Below are 19,514 nucleotides of genomic sequence, written 5' to 3' on the forward strand. Positions count from 1 at the left end.
GAAGTCTTCTTTTGGAATGGTGTTCAGCTACGTCATCATGTTGTGCATTATCTCTTCTCTACTCTCAAAATGGGAACCCTTCAGTGGCGTCTTCAATTTTGGAAACAACCAGAAGTCTCTAGGAGCCATGTGTGGAGAGTAGGGAGATTGGCGAATGACTGTAATTCCATGTTTGGCCAAGAAATTTTGGATCAAGTGATCAAGTGGGATGAATGTGCGGGGCCGTTGTCGTGATGCAGTTGCCAATTTTTCGCCACCCACATGTCTGATCTTTTGCGCCGAACTGCATCACGGAGTTGTTGGAAAACATCTTGATAGTACTCCTTCGTCATTGTTTGTCCTTCTGTGTGTATTCATGATGCACAATTCCATGGACATCAAAGAAGACAGTCAGCATCACCTTGATTTTGCTTCTCACCTGCTGCACTTTCTTCGGCCCTGGAGATTAGGGATTCTTCCATTGTGATGACTGTCGTTTTGTTTTTGGGTCGTATCCGTACACCCATGACTCATTTCCATTTATCATGGTGCTCAGAAACCCAGGATCAGTGTTGGTGATGTCCAGAAGGTATTGTACAACGTCAAAGCGGAGGTCTTTTTGTTCTGGCGACAACAACTTGGACACGAATTTCGCAGCCACTCAGTGAATGTCGAAATCATCACGCAAAAGTACGTGTGCAGAATCTTTGCTCACTCCAACCTCTTGGGAAATCTCTTGTGTGCCATCACCAAATTTTGCACCCTCTCAATAACAGCTGCACTCTGAGCAGTTTGTGGCTGCCAGAACGCTGGTCACCTCCGCTGATGTGCAGCCATTTTTGAATCGATTGAACCACTCCTTAATTTGTGTTTCACCCATCGCATCTTCTCCAAACACCTGCTAAATCTTACGAATTGTTTCACCTTGAGAATCACCAAGCGTTTGACAAAATTTGATGCAGTATATTTGCTCAACACGTTCAGTGGTAATCCGACTAACACGTTGTAGCACCTCACTCAGCGAACTACAGGCAGCGACTGACACGCTGGAAGGCGGGGACAAAATTCAGGCATGCGCATAAAGATCTCTTCCTTAACTGTGTACAGTGGCGGGGCGCTATCGTCTCTATTTTGCGCAGGAAAATCAAAGGTCGGATACTTTTTAGACAGACCTCGTAGAATGATGTCACCTAATAACACGTAGGACATCGACTGAAGACAAAGAAATGGTATGGTATGGTATAGGTGCAGACTGAATAAAGTCAATACGAGAAATGGGGTGCACTCTTAAGCACATGAGCAACTGAATGACAAAAAGGGTGACTCCTGTGAGACATAGCATGCCTGTCATCTCGTGATCAGTTTAAGATATCGAAACGAGGTTTCGGACAAATGTTAGCAAATGGGCAAGTAATTTCGTAGCATGTTTAATGTTCTTAACTCTTGGATCTACAGAGATATTTAAGCGAGTTTGATGTTTTTAATACAAAGCGATATCGTTCTTAGCGGCATTGAAAAGCCCTTTGAAACGAATACAATTACACAAAGTTCGTTGATGTTGGCATTGAAACTTTTCGGAAAAGTTTCAAAAACGTGCTAGTATTAAAAGGCAAGAGGCTGTACTCGGCTATTCTGAAGAAAACTCGGCTAAGTGAGCTCTCATGCCACAGCCTGTCCTAGTGTCAAATGCATACACACATCTGAAATAGTTTTGGTAAGCGCCGTCAGATATGCCACAAGTTAGCATACACTATCTCATACAAGCATCTGGACATCTAACACTTGGCATTGAGATGGGATGTGTCCACCCTTCGACTCTGTGACGCCTTGAACACTGCTGGGAACACGTACCCGGAGCCGCGTGAAAGTATGTGGAGGAATGGCACCCCGTTCGTCTCAAAAGCAGAAACCAGAGGAGGTATTGATCTTGGACGCCGGGATCTGGAGCGAAATCGACATTTCTACACATCGTGAAGGTGTTCAATTGGGCTCAAGTAGGGACTCTGGAGAGGCCAATCCATTTCAGGAACGTTATTGTCCACAGAACAATGCCCCACAGATGCTATTATATAACAGGCTAATTGTCATACTGATACAAATAATCTTCGTCTCTGAATTGTTAATCTACTATACATAGTACAGTGTTGTAAAATGAATTCATATCCTCCTGTACCCTAACCACGAGAAACAGGTTCATACCATAACATCACCTCCTCCGTACTTCCTGTTGCCACTTCACATGATAGCAGATAACGTTCTCCTCACATTCGCTAAAGCCAAACGCTTCCATTGGCTTGTCACAGGGTATAGCGTGATTCATCTCCCATCTCTCCACATCAGTCGTTTTCTGTCTTTCGCTTTCCGGTGGCGTCGCCCTTAACACCATCTCGAGCGAAGCTTAGCACTGACTACAGAAATGTTTCACTTATGAGGAGCTGCTCGATCATTGTACCCCATTCTATTTAACTCCCTATGCACAGTCATTGCATTATCTGAACTGTTGGTAGCACTCTGCTACTCATGAATAATTCCTTTTGCTGATGACATGCTATTTTTACAACAACCCTCTGTAATGCTCAAGGTTCGCTATGTGTCAGCACAGGTGTAGCTGTGGTTGCTACTGCACACTTTCATTTGACAATCACATCACCCAGTGATGGGCAGCTTTAGAAGAGTTGGAATGTTTCTGGTGGATTTGTTATTCGGGCGACATACAACGGCTAGTCCACATTCGAAGCCACTCAGATCTCCTAACCGACCCACTATGGTGTTACTGCTTCTCTACTGAAAATACGCAATTCCACGCCTCCTTTTATACTAACGGATCAGCCTCTCGTGACATCTAGTGGTCAATTCCGCATTACATAAGTGTACCCAGATACTTCTGACCAGTTAGTGTAAAGTACACATTATTATAGCAAGTGCAGTAACTTTTATTGAATGTTCTACCTGTCTTACCTTTGAATTCTTGCACATTTCCCGGCTACTTCTGCGAAAAGTTTCAACGCCAGCATTAACTCGTCTTTTCAAAAGCTTTCGTATGGTGGTAGAAAAGCACATCGTTCCATTTCAGACAAAATAATTGGTTCAATATATTTGTAGATACAAGTATTAACAATATTACTCATACAACAAAATTACGTTTCCCTCTGTCTCCCGTTATTTGCAGCAAGTGTCGTTTCGACATCTTTGTCTGTTAGTATGTGAAATGTGTGTTGCGATGTTTGCTAACTTAAGAGAGAGCGCTTTTGTCCCCACTGCGAATGGAATAGTTCGACATGTCATGCACCTAGAATGTCGTCATACCTTTTACAGGCCGTCAACTGAATAAATGATAGTCCAATGCGGTGCGATCAATTGTGCTTGCTCATTAAAGGTATTCTCTCCAATGATCAATACGAGCAGAGAGTGATACATAGAATGGTGAGTGTCTCGTATAATTAACATCTTTGTAAAAATTTTTATATACAGTAGCCAATAATGTGAAACTTTTCACTTGCTGTAGAACACTTAGTCCATAATTACGATTTTGTTGTACCGGTGTTCTTTTTGATATGTCACAAAAAGAGTCGCCACTGTGTGCGTCACAACCGGTGGTCGTACTTGACTGCAGCATCTTGACACCAAACCTGTTGTTAGAAATTGTTGCAACAGTCTCTGAGTAGCAAACAGTCGAACGTCTAATGATCTGGTTTCTTCCGTTAGAAATTGGCGTGCTCCCATATAACGAAGTGTCTTCCTTTTGTTAGCTCATTCAGTGATGGCTTCATGTCACTTGAGTACCGCAACTGTCTTCTGTAACATCTACAGCAGTGTCTAATGCCCATTATAATGAGTGATGGAAATAGGTTGTTAATATCAGGAAGCCGGTAGTTCACCAGCCTGGGAGGAATAGCAATGGAGAAGCAGCTGTATCACGGAAACATCATTGATTAAATATTCAGTTTATTACTGATCAGACTTCGACAGTCTTAGTGACGTTCGGTGGTGGCAACATCTTGCAGGGTGTGTGCTGTAGACAGGGGTGTGGAGACACTGAGTCAAGCAAGCGACTTACAGTCTATGGCAGTCCGCAGTATCTGGCACCCAGTGAAGCGATGACACCAGCAACTCTGCAAGGGTGCTGAAGTGAGATGCATGATGTTGCTTGGGCTTCGTGAGCACTCACCCGACCCAGCTTCTGAGCTCAGGACAGGATGCGTAGGAGGAGCAGAATCCCACTGTGCACTCTGTAGGGTAAGTCTGCCCTCAGAAGTACGGTAGTGCCTGCCATTGAAAACTGAGGGGACAGTGACAGTATGCCTAACAGGCTAAGGTGGCTGAGTGGCTGCCCATCCTCATCATTTTGGCTTAGCTACAGCAGTGTCATTACTTTATTCAGCCACACCAAAAGATAGTGCTGGCCCTGCACATTTCCCCTCTTCGGTAGATACGGTCTCTGGATAAAAAAAACCTCCTCCCGCGCAGGCCATGAAGGCCCAGAGGTACCAATTGGCCGCCGTGCCATCCTCAGCCCACTGCGGATATGGAGGGGCATGTGGTCAGCATACCGCACTCCCAGCCGTATGTCAGTTTGTGAGACCGCAGCCGCTACTTCTCAATCAAGTAGCTCCTCAGTGTGCCTCACAAGGGCTGAGTGCACCCCGCTTGCCAACAGTGCTCGGCAGACTGGATGGTCTCCCATCCAAGTCCTAGCCCAGCCCGACAGTGCTTAACTTCGGTGATCTGACGGGAACTCGTGTTACCACAGCGGCAAGACAGTTGGCTCTCTGGATCTAACCACATTGTAATTATACAGAGGTTCCACATACATCCTACAAATTGATAATTACATACAGTGATGAGCCAAAACATTATGACCACTGCCTACCTCGAGGTTGAATGCCTCCTGATGGTATTGTGGGCACATTACGCAGTAAGGAAAGAATATAAGCGGAAAAGAAATGAATGTGCGGTCATTATAGCGAAGATACGGACCGCAAATTCAGAAATCTACTGATATAAGCGGTTTTGACATAGGGCACATTGTTGCGGCGGAAAGTGAGAATATCTGAAACGGCGAAGTCGGTCGCCTGTTAGCGTATTACAGTCGTAACCACCTATGGAAAGTGGTTGAAGGGTGCTTATATAATGAGTAGGCCATATAGTGTTGGACGACCACGTCTCATCAAAAAACGTGTAATGTAGAACAGACAGTGATTATGTGGCAGATCTGAAGACAGAGTACAATGCTGGTGCAGACACAAGTGTTTCAAGCACATTGTTCAAAGGCCATAGTTGAACATGGAACTCTACATCACACAATCTTAACGTGTTCCCATGTTGACCCAACAACATCGTCAGTTATGATTGCAGTGGGCACAGCATCACAGAGGTTTCACTGTGGATCAATAAATTTGTCATCTGTCGAATTAATCGCATTTCTTGTTACTCCAGGTTGACTGTTTGATTCTTCTACACTATCATCCAGACAAATGGCTGCTTGAAACATGCACCACACCACAGATGCAGGCCAGTTAGGGCAATATTACACTATGGGGTACATTGAGTTGCACGGGATCTGTGGTGGTAACCGACGGCATCATGACCGCAGTGAACTACACAAACATTTTGGCAGATTACCTGCATGGCTTCATATAGTGATGACATCTTCCTTGCGTGTTGCAAGGTCAGAATTGTGCTACAGTGATTTGAGGGGCATTATAGTGAACTCATATTGATGTCCTGACCAGTAAATGTGCCTGATCTGTACCCACTGAAACACATTTCAGGTGACCGCAGTGTGCCTGTAAACAACTGTCCCATAATTTATGGGAACTATTTGACCTGTGCATAGACATCTGGTTCTATATACTACTGGAATACTGTCAAGGACTTGAAGAATTCACACCAAGCAGAATCTCTGTTTTACTGTGTCTGAAAAGTGGAGCAACACGCTATTAAACTGGTCATCATAATATTTTGGCGCATTGGTGTATTGTTTATTCAGCTTTTCCCTAACAACGATAAGTTTAAATCAAGAGGTTCATTGGCTGCGAGCTTAACCTCAGTGGTACTTCCTTGATTAACCGACTGCCTTTCCTCCTTTTTATACAAGACCATTACTCAATCAAATTACAACTTACAAACTAGCAAAGTAACAATACCAGTTTATGTCCTCTTGACAAACTTCCTAACAATCTTTTAACAATACATGGACTCACTCGATAAATTCCTCATGCATATCAGCAGCTTCTGGGCCATATTTCATTGAAGTAATGCTGGGGCTATGGGTGATCCAGTCTGTAAGCAGTTGATCTCCTGGAGGTGCACATGAATGGGCAGTTCTCCATCTGACACACATGAAGGCTGCACAAAGCAGAGTTAAAGTCACCAAGATGCCAAATATTGTGGCACTCATGGTGGTGATTGTTGAGTTGCTAGTTATCTCAGTACTGCTGCAAATGTTGAAGCAGCTCCACTGTGGAAATGTATCCCTTTCATGTACTTAGAAGTCTGATGAACTTTCCCCATATTTCATCCATAAACATTACTGAGTTGATCTAGCAAACAGCAAATTGAAAAGAATACTGGAAACTTTTTTCCTCTTAACAAATCGTTTTTCACAATGACTTGTCCTATTCTATTGATTTCTTATGTTCATCATTTTTTCCTATTTTTCTGGTGGCTGCTTTACTCACTGCTTTGGTATAGCTCTTAGAACTTTGTCTATGCGACAATAGTTCATCTTATGTTTTCTCAGAAAACACACCGCCAAAACTATGCTTGCATACGATACTGCTACTCACAATATGTTGACAGCAAGTTCCACTTATTTCCCTCATTGTAATGATAATCACAGACTGAATCCTTCTGCCAAGTTTATGTTTCCTTGCAGCCTGCAATACTACCATTTACAAACTGAGCCTTAGCAATTTTGTCTACAGTTTGACTAGTTTGTCCTCCATGTCAGGCAAGCCTTGTAGCTGTTTATCATTGGCGACAGTTTCCCCTAGCTGGAGCAGAGTTCTCCCAGAATCCACCATATGTCATCCAGAAGTAGTTTTTGAATGACACCCATATTATCTAGAACACACATTACACTGCAAGTGTAACTCCTGTGAACCTCTCTGTTGTCAGGCACACCCTCCTGGAAGGATGTAGCCTTGTCGACCTGACCAGTTGTCTCACACAAACATTTTACTCTCTCTTTTCATACCCTCTCCTTGCTTCTGAGGATGTAGTACCACCTTATCATAGCTTTCTGTGCACTCTGCACAATATATGCAAAAAAATTACCATCTGCAGTATCTCTCCGCATGACACAAAAATCATTGGCACATCTCCTCAGTATATCCGGTCCAGGCTCCATGGCCTTAAAACAATACCCACCACCACCCAGTGCTGTATGTCCTACTGTAACACATCAATATCACTCATGTTGCTACTTACACACTCATTGACTTGAATACAGTACACATTCGATTTGTCCTTTTCCTTATTTTCCACTTCCGCATTAGTGCTACACTTTTCCCTTCTTCAGGCCTCTCCAGAAGTCTTATATTCCTTATCAAGAAAAACCTGCCAGTGTTTGTTTTTAACAAACTCATCAATTTCTTTCTGCCTCTTCTTCGCATGTCTGGAGTAACTATACTGTGCAAAACTATGTTGTTCTGAGCGGCTAAACTGTGCGATGTTTCCACCAGTGTAGCTCCTTGTGGTATCATATGACACAATTAACCCTCTATGAATCACACAAATGACAAGGCCACTTCAGAACAATAATATCATAACACTTCTTACTGTATCTTAACTCTTCCGCCTGAGTAGCTGCAAGTAATTAGTACTTTACATACTGAGAACAAAGAGCCTTTCCCCTTGTTCACAACCAGATATACTGCCTCTATGATACGGTGCATTCTCATATGGATCTGATCGCCTCTCACTCTGAAACAATGTGTGTGTCAGGCTCTGAGAGTGTTGAGACTCTATTCAATAAATACAACAAAACTGTAATACAATCAAATGACAAGAAGTGCACTTAAATGTAACACAATGACAACATTTCTTGACAAAACTCAGCTTCAGCTCCTGAAGTGCTTTTCACTGTTAAAACTTCATACAGTTCTAGGCCACGAGCCAAAGACTCCTGCTCATGAAAAGACATATTGTCTATACTAGGAAGGTGAAACCTAACATTCATATCTACTTCTCCTCAGAACACTGTCTAAGTTTACTTGCCACACTTCACAAATGGATGCAGTTTGCAATGTGATACTTGCAGCAAAAAATACACACAAAAAAGATGTACTCACCACACTATGTTTTGTTTGTTTTGTTGCTAGACATTGCAACTGAAGACATGGTTATGGATCCAGCTGAAGACGTTGATTCTGTGCCAGACACCAATTGTAACAGCCAGGAGTACATGACCACTACAGTACATGGTGGAATTCAGTTGTTTGTGACAGGAAGTTGGTAGTTCGGCACTCTGAGCAGGGTAGCAGTAGAGTGGCAGGTGATTTTCTAGTTGAATTCTGATATACCATGGAGACAGCATTGATTAAACATTCAGTTTCATTAGTGATCAAATTACAACCACCTTAATAATCTCAGTGGTGGCAATGCTCCCCAGGGTGTGTGCTGTGGGTGGCAGGTGCAGAGGTGGTGAGGCAAGCAAGCAGCCTGCAGTCTCTGGCAGCTTGCAGTATCACATGTAGACAAACAATGATGACAGCAACACAGTAAAGGCACTGATGCGAGGTGCATGCGGCAGCATGGGTTGCGTTTGCACCATCTGGACACAGCTCAGGATAGGATGCACTGGTATGTGTGGGATCCCTTTGTGGTCTCCATTGAGGAATACAGATCTCAGCTGCAGTGCCCACCCTTGCAGGTGGAGGCAGACAGAAACACTATACGTACACAGTGAATGTGGCTGAGTGGTTGCCCATCCCTGGCCTCTTGCATCAGCCATGGCCATACCAAAAAATTCTGTCCTATTCCAAAACATGCAGCTGAACAAAAAGTGAACACTTACACTCAGGAGGACTATGGTTCAAACAACGTTCAGCCATCCTGAATTAAGTTTCCTATTGTTTCACTAAATAAGATGTACGTCAGGATGTTTTCTTTGTAAAAGATGCAGCCAATTTCCTTCCTCACGCTTTCCCTGTCCAAGTTCCTCAGTCTCTAATGACCACATCATCTACTGGATGTCAAAACCTAATTTTCCTTCCTCCTATTCCACACACTGATGGTAGTGCCACCATTTTGTAATAGGGATGACTATGTAGTCCCAACAACATGTACAACATTCGTGTCAGCTGCCTAGTTTTACTGATACTTTCATTTTCAAAGTTTCTTTCTGTTAATGGAAACTATGTGCACTGAAAAATGTTCATATCACTGGCACTAGCATCGATTTAGGGGGACACTGTCATTATCATATGCTACCTGGTGCACTGAACATGAGGTACTGAAACACCAGAGAGATTGTGCTGTCATCACCCAGTTCTACCTGATATACTGGAGCATCAGGGGAAAATGATGTCATCCTCAGGGGCTCCCTGGCACACTAAATTGTAAGGGGGACTGCACTGTCCTCGAGTGTCTCTGACAGTGAGGCATCATCAAGACTGCACTCTCATAATCAGGTACTTCCTTAGTTACTGGAGTGTTACATTGACTGCACTGTAATCAAAAGGTTCCCTCTGATATACTGAAGTGTCGGGGCACTGCACTGCCATCACTAAGTATTTCCTGTCGTACTGAAGCACTGGTGTGGCAGCACTGTCACCCTCAGGTAATATCTGATGTATTGGAATATCAGGGGGACTACAACAATGTCATCATCAGATGTTCCTTGATGTAATGGAGTGTCAGGAGTCATGAGTACTGTGCTGTTACCATCAGGTGATTTCTGACATACTGAACGTTGTGGAGACTGCACTGTCAATACCAGATGCCCTCTGAAGTAGTGAAGTGGCATGGGGTCTGGACTGCCATCATCAGTTGCTCTCGGTATCATCAGTTGCTCTCTGACATACAGAATTGTCAGGATGCTGCGCTACCATCACTAAGTGCTCCCTGGTGTACTGAAGCATTAGGGGGGCTACACTATTATCATCAGATATCCCCTGACGTGGTGAAGCTGTGCTGTTATGATCTGGTGATTCCTGATGCACTGAACATCACTGGGACTGTGCTGCCATTATCAGGTGCTCTCTGAGATACTTAAGTGAAATGAGGTCTGGACTGTCACCATTAGTTGCTCCCTGACGTACAGAAGCACCAAGGGGTAGCATTCTCATCACTTAGTGCTTCCTGATGTGCTCAAATGATCCCTGACGTATTAAATCATAAGGGGTGACAGCACTGTTGCCATCAGGTGTTTCCTGGTGTTCTGGAGTGTTATGGAGACTACACTATCATCATTAGATCTTCCCTGACGTAGTGAAGTGATAAGAAGTCTGGGATGCCACCAACTGGTGTTCCCTAACAGACTGAAGAGTTAGGGAGTCTTGGTTGCCATCACTACTGTCTTGATGAGGTGCTTTTTAATGTAGTGATGTGTCAAGGGTACTGTGGTGTTGCCATGTCACATCAATATGTCAGGAAGCATGGGCAGTAACAGTGAGCTACACAATCAAAATATTATGCACAAAAGACACAACAACCCTTTGGCACACATGCAAGAGCATTTTTCGTCGCAGTACTGGTAAAACATGATATATTACCTGTCTTAATATTGTTCTACAAAGATATATATTTCAAGTCTGTGAGAGTAGTCTTCAAAGATTGCAAGGATTGTCAAGTTCAGATAGTTTAGTCTTTGAACCAAAAAAATCAACACTGTTTATATCTGTAACAGGATTACCATTTTTAGAAGAATGTGAATTTTCTATTGCTCATAACATACAATTATCAAGAGATAAATTTTGTCATGGCTTCACTGAACACAGAAATATAGGCATAAACTTGCAAAGTTTCTGTCCTCAATCTGCATATATGCACACTCTACACTCTTGGTGGCTTGCTTTTCAACATACAGATGCAATGATCTAAGTAGCAGAGCGAGCTGTCACATTTCCGAAACTCTACCATTTTATATTAATGTCATAGATTGACTACCAACACTCTTAGCCTCTACTCTGATTACCAACTGTCATTTGACCTAAATGAGGGATTGCAATGTGGCTAAGTTGAATTCCTGTCATATTGTTAGCATCAGTTGTCTGATTGCTAGGATCATATCCGAGAATTACAATGAGCCACAATCTGCTTCAATGTTTGCTCATGCATGCAAGTGATGGGTAGCGTCAAGCAGGAGAAAACTAGTTACAATACTTTGTGAGTAGTTTGCACCACCTTTCATACTTCAACTAACTACACTAACTACCATTACTGCTACTGCTGCTGCTACTACCACTGCCTCTACTACTACTACTACTACTACTACTGCTACCACCATAATCACTAAAGCTTAGTAAGGGACAGATGTCAAATCATTCACCTCCAGTTTTCTTCTACAATATTGCAGTGCCTATACTGTTAAGAAGAATGATGCAACGTTCCTTTAGACTTGCCTTAATCATTCTTCTTAACAACACAGGCACAGCAGTATCATATTTATCTGCTGATATTGGACAGTGACTTTCAGTTAAAATATCACTCCCTCTATGGAAATTACATAATAAGTGTACAAGTACAGTTCGTAACACAGGATCGACAACATATGGAAGTCTGGCTCTTGTCATGGGTCGTGCATGGACAGCTAAAGCAGTAAGGTGACTGCTTATATAATGCAGGAAATCTGGGTTCAAGTTCAGTTCTGGTACAAATTCTATATCTACATCTACATCTACATACATACTCCACAATCCACCATATGGTGCATGGCAGAGGGTACCTCGTACCACAACTAGCATCTTCTCTCCCTGCTCCACTCCCAAACAGAATGAGGGAAGATTGACTGCCTATATGCCTCTGTACGTGTCCTAATCTCTCTTATCTTATCTTTGTGGTATTTCTGTGAAATATAAGTTGGTGGCAGTAAAATTGTAATGCAGTCAGCCTCAAATGCTGGTTCTAAATTTCCTCAGTAGCGATTCACGAAAAGAATGCCTCCTTTCCTCCAGAGACTCTCACCCGAGTTCCTGAAGCATTTCTGTAACACTCGTGTGATGATCAAACCTACCAGTAACAAATCTAGCAGCCTGCCTCTGAATTGCTTCTATGTCCTCCCTCAATCTGAGCTGATAGGGATCCCAAACACTTAAGCAGTACTCAGGAATAGGTCTATTAGTGTTTTATAAGCGGTCTCCTTTACAGATGAACCACATCTTCCCAAAATTCTACCAATGAACCGAAGACGACTATCCGCCTTCCCCACAACTGCCATTACATGCTTGTCCCACTTCATATCGCTCTGCAGTGTTACGCTCAAATATTTATTTAATGTGACTGTGTCAATGCTACACTACTAATGGAGTATTCAAACATTAGGGGATTCTTTATCCCATTCATCTGCATTAATTTACATTTATCTAGATTTAGAGTTAGCTGCCATTTTTTACATCAATCACAAATCCTATCCAAGTCACCTTGTATCCTCCTATAGTCACTCAACGACGACACCTTCCCGTACACCACAGCATCATCAGCAAACAGCCGCACATTGCTATCCACCCTATCCAAAAGATCATTTATGTAGATAGAAAACAACAGCGGATCTACCACACTTCCCTGGGGCACTCCACACGATACCCTCACCTCCGATGAACACTTACCATTGAGGACAACATACTGGGTTCTGTTACTTAAGAAGTCTTCGAGTGACTCACATATTTGGGAATCAATTCCATATGCTCGTACCTTAGTTAGTAGTCTGCAGTGGGGCACCAAGTCAAACGCTTTCCGGAAGTCAAGGAATATGGCGTCCGTCTGATACCCTTCATCCATGGTTTGCAAGATATCGTGTTAAAAAAGGGGCGAGTTACATTTTGCAGGAGCAATGCTTTCTAAAGCCGTGCTGATGAATGGACAGCAACTTCTCTGTCTCAAGGAAATTCATTATATTCGAACTGAGAATATGTTTGAGAATCCTGCAACAAACCAATGTTAAGGATATTGGCCTGTAATTTTGAGGATCCGTTCTTCTACCCTTCTTATATACAGGCGTCACCTGCACTTTTTTCCAGTCGCTCGGGACTTTACGTTGGGAAAGAGATTCACGATAAATGCAAGCTAAGTAAGGAGCCAATGCAGTAGAGTACTCTCTGTAAAACCAAATTGGAATCCCATCAGGACCTGGCGATTTATTTATTTTCAACCCATTCAGCTGCTTCACAACCCCAGCGATGTCTACCACTATGTTCTCCATATGGGAATCTGTTTCCTTATACAGTTGACAGTTGTTTGTATTCACGACTGCAAACACATTTCATGAATTTTAGTCTACTTCTGACTCTGTCACCACTTACTGATTTATTCTAGACTTACATTACATGTCTCTCCAGATGGCACCAGTATCATCCACAATCCAAAACCACATCCACCTTTTCTCAAAGTTTCATAGATGCCTCTTTTCTGTACCTCGAACCATCACTCATTCAAACAGTGTGTGAGACCCTCACCTTACAACAAAAAACTGTTACACTGATATGGCATTTGTACACCTGCCAACAGCATTAAAAGATTATCACACATTTCATAGTTTGCTGACATATTAAAATTTGGTTCCCACCAGGTATCCCATCATGAAAGAAAGTTCTGCGTATCAACTGACAGGCTGAGAAATGGCAAGCAGCTGACCTTCATAGAGGTTGCAGTTGAAAACAATCTTCCCCAAGTGTTACAAATTTACACATTGGACAATGGCATGTGAGTACAAGTGTGGATAAAGGATAAAAATTTGAATAATATTCTTTAATAAAATTGAAAGGTTAGCTTGAATTTGTTTGCTTCCCATGGCTTCTATAATTCCCTTTTTAGCTGTGAAACAATTTTTACTACTTGGTAAACTGCCCTAGAAACTACATCACATATCAATAAAGATTTTGCCTAAACATAGTAGGTCTACACATGTTTAGATATTCATTTTATTCCACATCCTTCAAGAATTTTGATGCAGTAGAAGATTACATTTAATTTTTGGTAGATATCTCACTTTAAAATGTCCCGAATTCATACTACAAGAAACAAGATGGAATCAAAAGTGGCTATTGGTGTATTGATTAGATTTATTAAAGGGATTAATAGATGTGTATTTTGTACAGTGTGCAAATATATTTCGACTATTTTTGTGGTTAGAAAATGAATGTTTGTGGAGAACTTTGGGAAAAACTTGGTATCGGCCATCAAAACAACTTCAGTTTGCATGTCCTACTATTCAGCTAGGCTGGTACACAAAATATAATTCTCACACACCACGGAAAAATACTCTATTTAACACAACACAGAAGGAAAATATCTTGGGAAAAGCAGCTTAAGAGGAACTTTACATGTGGGTAGAAACGTGTCTTTAGAAGAATAGGCCAGCCGGTGTGGCCGAGCGGTTCTAGGCGCTTCAGTCTGGAACTGCGAGACTGCTACGGTCGCAGGTTCGAATCCTGCCTTGGGCATGGATGTGTGTGATGTCCTTAGGTTAGTTAGGTTTAAGTAGTTCTAAGTTCTAGGGGACTGATGACCTCAGATAATGAGTCCCATAGTACTCAGAGCCATTTGAACCATTTTTTTGGAGAATATTGCTTAACTATGAACTCTATTAAGGCAGTTCCTAGATGATATATAATATTTCACTGTAATCTGTAATATTGTGCAGTGCTGATGACATTCTCCCAAGGCTACTCAATAATATTGTCAGTAATATGGTGATTTAATACTGTGGTTTGGAATGTTGGATGACACACACACACACACACACACACTACTGCTAGAATAATTGCTATATTTTGTGAGAAGCAGAAGTAGTGCTGGATGAAAGATCGGTTCAAGGAGCTTTGAAGATGACTCATGAAGACCTGTTGTGAGAACTGAGGTTGGGGGAAAAAAATAAAAAATAAAATAAAATAAAAGTTGTCAAAACTTCTTGTGTGTTGATTGTCCAGCATTTGACGCATCACTGGAACTGGTGCTCCATATACATAGGCACTCTCCCCCCCCCCCCCCCCCCCCATCCCCTCTGGATCAGTTTCTGTGGACAACCATATTCCCATAATCAAAAACTAAATAAATAATAGAATGAGAGATGTAGTTCCACTGAAGACTTGGAATCTGCTTGTGCAGTTTCACCTTACAGTATTTGAGACAAAGTTATGGAGATGTATGTTGCAAATATACATTCACTAAAGGATTATGATTGGGTAGGTAATGTATGCACATATATATATATATATATATATATATATATATATATATATATATATACTTTATTTATAACTTGATGTTAATTAACAATTATGGAAAGAATTGTTGATATTCCAACATGGATTTTCCATTGTTTTGCATTAATTAATATTTTTAACATCATTTTCCTTTATTACTGTTCGTTTTTCTGAGAAACAAATCGTATGATTCTTCATTCTTAACTCTTCTGTTTTTGTACATGTCTGCAGTAACATCCCACAACATCAGCAATGATTTATAAACTTCGGTGCTCTCTAATAAAATGCTCTTTCACTTTGTTTCAAACTCATTTTCCACACAACAACAACAAAGTTAACTCCCATTGTATGTGTAGGATGTGAAACATTGTAAGGATATTATCAATACTGCCCACAGATGGCATAATATTTCCATTCAGCACAACATATTTCCAAAATTTTTGATGTTCTCAATATTATTGCACAACATCTAAATACCACTCCTACACAGTCAATAGTATTGTGCTTCTGGAAGATATTTTCAATATTTTGTCTGTCTAGAGGCCACTTAACATTCTAATCTCAAAGACTAAATAGTTGACGTTAAAAATAGCACCTCTGGCGGATGGCACATGAACACTTTGACAGTCACAATAAAAACTCTCACACAACGTACATGCAGTGGATAGCAATCTTGATCTCTACAAAGCTATTCTCTGCAGATTATATTCCGTTTTGTTCCTCAGTTATAGTTTTTCTTTGACAAATACATTGGTATCATTCACAACCTTTATAGTATTCTGTGAAAAGTTGGAAGGTTTAAAGTTATTTATGAATTTCAAGACTGGAATTTACCTTCATACCCTTTCTTTTTTGGTGATTGGTTTCTGCTATGTGTTCTCAGTTTTCTAAGTATGATTTCACCCAGTAGATACCCCTTTATAGCTAATTATTTACAATTTGATAGTATTAACCACGAATTTATCAAGAGGAATTACAGACCTTGGCTGTGAGCAGCCATTGATTAAAATCAAAGAGGCAAGCTGAAAACTTGTTTTTGATTGGCATTTGATCTCAGGTCTCCTGCATACTAGGCGGACGCTCTGACCACTGGGCCATCCAGACATAGACCTACTGGTCATTGTAACATCATGGACCAGCTTAGCACGCCTCCCATCAGACCCAAATCCTCAACATATCCACACACTACAAATGTAGTGCCCCTTGCCCACTTTCCTCATTACTCGCAGCATTTCAGGGATTCCCAAAAAGAGTTATAATGCCTTCATTGTTGCAAGATTTAGCCCAACTATTTTCTGTTTCTTTCATTTTAATTCTGTTGTAATTATAATCACATTTCAAGACACTATCCATTCCATTTAGCTGATCTTTCAAGCCCTTTGCTCTCTCTAACAGAATCACAATGTCATTCTCCCTCAGCTTTAAATCCTTTACCAAATTTCGCTTTGGTTTCCTTTGCTGCTTGCTCAGTTTACAGCCATGTAACATGGGGCACAGGCTACAGTCCTCTCTCACTCCCTTCTAAACTGCCTCCCTTCCATGTACTGACAATAGCAATCTGGTTTCTGTGCAGCTGTAGACACCCCTTCGTTCCCTGTATGTTAGTACTGTGTTATTAAAGAAACCTCTGGTAACAAGGGAGGTACCAAAATACGTATGAAAATCTGGAGCTCAGATGGCAAAGTAGTAGTAAACAGAGGAAGCTGAAACGTGGAAGTAATAGTAAGGTCTGTAGAAATGCTAAACAACGGGAACAAACTTGCGACTATCTTTTGGAAAGGGAAGAGGGTGTAGATGAAAATGAGACGGTAGTTACAGTTTCGGGAAAAGAAGTAAACCCGATCAGTGAAATGCCGAAGTCGAAACAAGGCATCTGGAGTAAATGATATTGCCTCGGACTCATTGATATCTTTTGGAGAATATCAAACATCGAAATGTAATATTAGCTTCAAGGAAGGCAAGTGCTAGCAGGTGTGGATCTCACCGAACTCTCAGTCAATCCGTCGTAGTCACAAAATATTAAAGCTTGTCACTGCTATCAAATACCGTGATCTCTTGTTTTGAATTACGATCACATAATCATTATTTACAAAAGTACGGTAACTAATTAAAAAGTTCCAGTATTTAAGAAATTATAACTAGCTTTACAATCGGTCGACTCATCCCCTTTAATCACGGTAGGATGAAATAGTATGGAGAAACGTGAAGTGTCGTTTTTATACGGTAACATGTTATTTCATTCCAAACCTTAATCTATCTCGATAGATTAAGGTTCAAGTCAGGTATTCCCCTACAATTACACCACTGACATTTTCTGGATCAGTTACGTAACCCACTCGTTACAAGGTGATGTGATCATGCTGTTTGACGGATTATTTGTAGGCCTATTTGCCTACTTCGTGTGTGCTTCTCTACGTTCTGTTCCGACTGTCCATTGCTTAGGTTTTGTGAAGTAAGACAGAAATGCCTTTCTTTGGACAGGACTGCTTGTAGTGATTGGCTTATCTGAGTTATCTATGTTGATTCATTCGCGCGGCACGGGGGTCTGACGGGTCATCTGACTTCCCTAGTATCCTGTCGATCTGGTGGCTAGCGCTTTGTCAGTTGTGGAAGAGAAGTGCGTAAAATAGCATTGCGAAATGGGGCGCATATTACTACTTCTACTTTCGCTGTATTCCGTTTACTGTCAACCAACTGATTATGATATTCTGTCCGATGACTTCATAAACTACATTAATTCGCTAAATTCGACATGGAAGGTAAGAAATTTAAGTCAAGTAAATATACAGTTTGGATCCGCAAACCGTTGCGTCAGATTTTAATTGAAATCATCGTGATATAAACTGACAAACAAACTGATAATCTCTTTATTTTAGTAAAAGTGCAAGGAGTAATGAGATTTGGTAAATTAATTTATGATTATCCTAAGTGCTAATAATTGTTGTGCATTGAGAATCCTTTGTTTTGTGTCCTCTGTTTACGATACTGACTACATTGAAAATTGAACTAATTACGGCATGGTAGACCTACTAACACAGTGAAAAGTTCCGTACAGATTAATACTTGAAAGATGGCCAGAATGAAGAGGAGGCAAACGTTAAAATTGCAATTGGGTATTTCTTTAATATACGTTCTGTTCAGAAACAATAGGAAACAGTGGTATTCGTGTAGTTGCTTTTCTCTCGTCCTTGTCTACAGATAACTTTTTGTTAAATTTATGGTTAATGAGCTTGAATAATAAATTTTTACATTGATAAAATTGTAATTACCAGAGCTACAATTCGGTGGCTAAATAGGACCAACTCCACAGTAAAGATGTAAACCACAAAAGCAGCGAAACTGTAAACTATATAACCCCAAACCTTCCAAAATCAAATCGTATAAGATAATAGGTTTTGTTGTTGCACATTAAGTTTTTTTTTATATACACAGTTGCTTATAAATTGTTGTGATAACTGTGTACGGTATACCAATACAAGCTAGTTTAGTTTTAAAAAGCTCTAAGAAAAAGTTTAGCCTTAAGAACTGCTTTGTGTTGCTAGATATATAAAGTTGTCACCTTGTCACATAAAGAAGTGAAACATTCGTGTAAGCTGTACACTTGATTTGTGGCGCGAGTAACTGAACATCTTGCACAAGCATTGTCGAAACAATGTGCGCTTGTACTCGTGCTCAGTGTCTGCTAGCAACAAAAATAATTTCCAAACTTTTTTTAATTTTCGGATGTAATTACACACATTAGCAACATATTCTCCAGTGTCTTAGATTCCCAGAAAAAGTTTACACAGATTATAAAAAGAGGAATAAATGTTCTTCTAGTAGCTGCCATGCTTGCCTCAATATAGGGCCTATATCAAAGCTTAGTCACTTGGGCATTCAAAAATGAAACAATTCATCATTCCAAAATTTTTAGTAACCTAAGCTTTTGAAAGATTAATTAAATTGCAGATCTATGTAGTAAAAGTATCATAGATGTCCATGTCACTGAGCAAAAACTCCTGTGTACAATGGTTTAAAATTTAGAGTTGAAAGTTGAGCAGAGCCCTCTAAATTATGGGTAGCAGTGCAAACAAGAATGTGAAGGTCCAATTCGTCGTACTTTTCAGTTGGACTATAGTGAATGGGACTGTGGTTTCCATTTATGACAGACATGATAGAACTGGGGGCAAG

General features: G+C 41.0%; 1 protein-coding gene and 1 pseudogene across 1 annotated transcript in view; one reads left to right on the forward strand and one right to left on the reverse strand.

Annotated features, from left to right (window-relative positions):
• Positions 1-4,627: 4,627 nt before the first annotated feature.
• Positions 4,628-4,745, reverse strand: LOC126290926 (5S ribosomal RNA; annotated as a pseudogene).
• A 12,540-nt stretch (positions 4,746-17,285) lies between these two features.
• The window catches only part of LOC126346021 (cathepsin B), a 34,268-nt gene continuing 32,039 nt past the window's right edge, over positions 17,286-19,514 (forward strand). Inside the window, exon 1 of the mRNA XM_050002151.1 lies at positions 17,286-18,103. Within this exon, the coding sequence (XP_049858108.1) occupies positions 17,984-18,103 (120 nt within the window). The 5' untranslated portion in view covers positions 17,286-17,983. The remainder of the gene's footprint in view (positions 18,104-19,514) is intronic.

The sequence above is a fragment of the Schistocerca gregaria genome, chromosome 1 (genome assembly GCF_023897955.1).
Source record: "Schistocerca gregaria isolate iqSchGreg1 chromosome 1, iqSchGreg1.2, whole genome shotgun sequence".
NCBI lineage: Eukaryota > Metazoa > Arthropoda > Insecta > Orthoptera > Acrididae > Schistocerca > Schistocerca gregaria.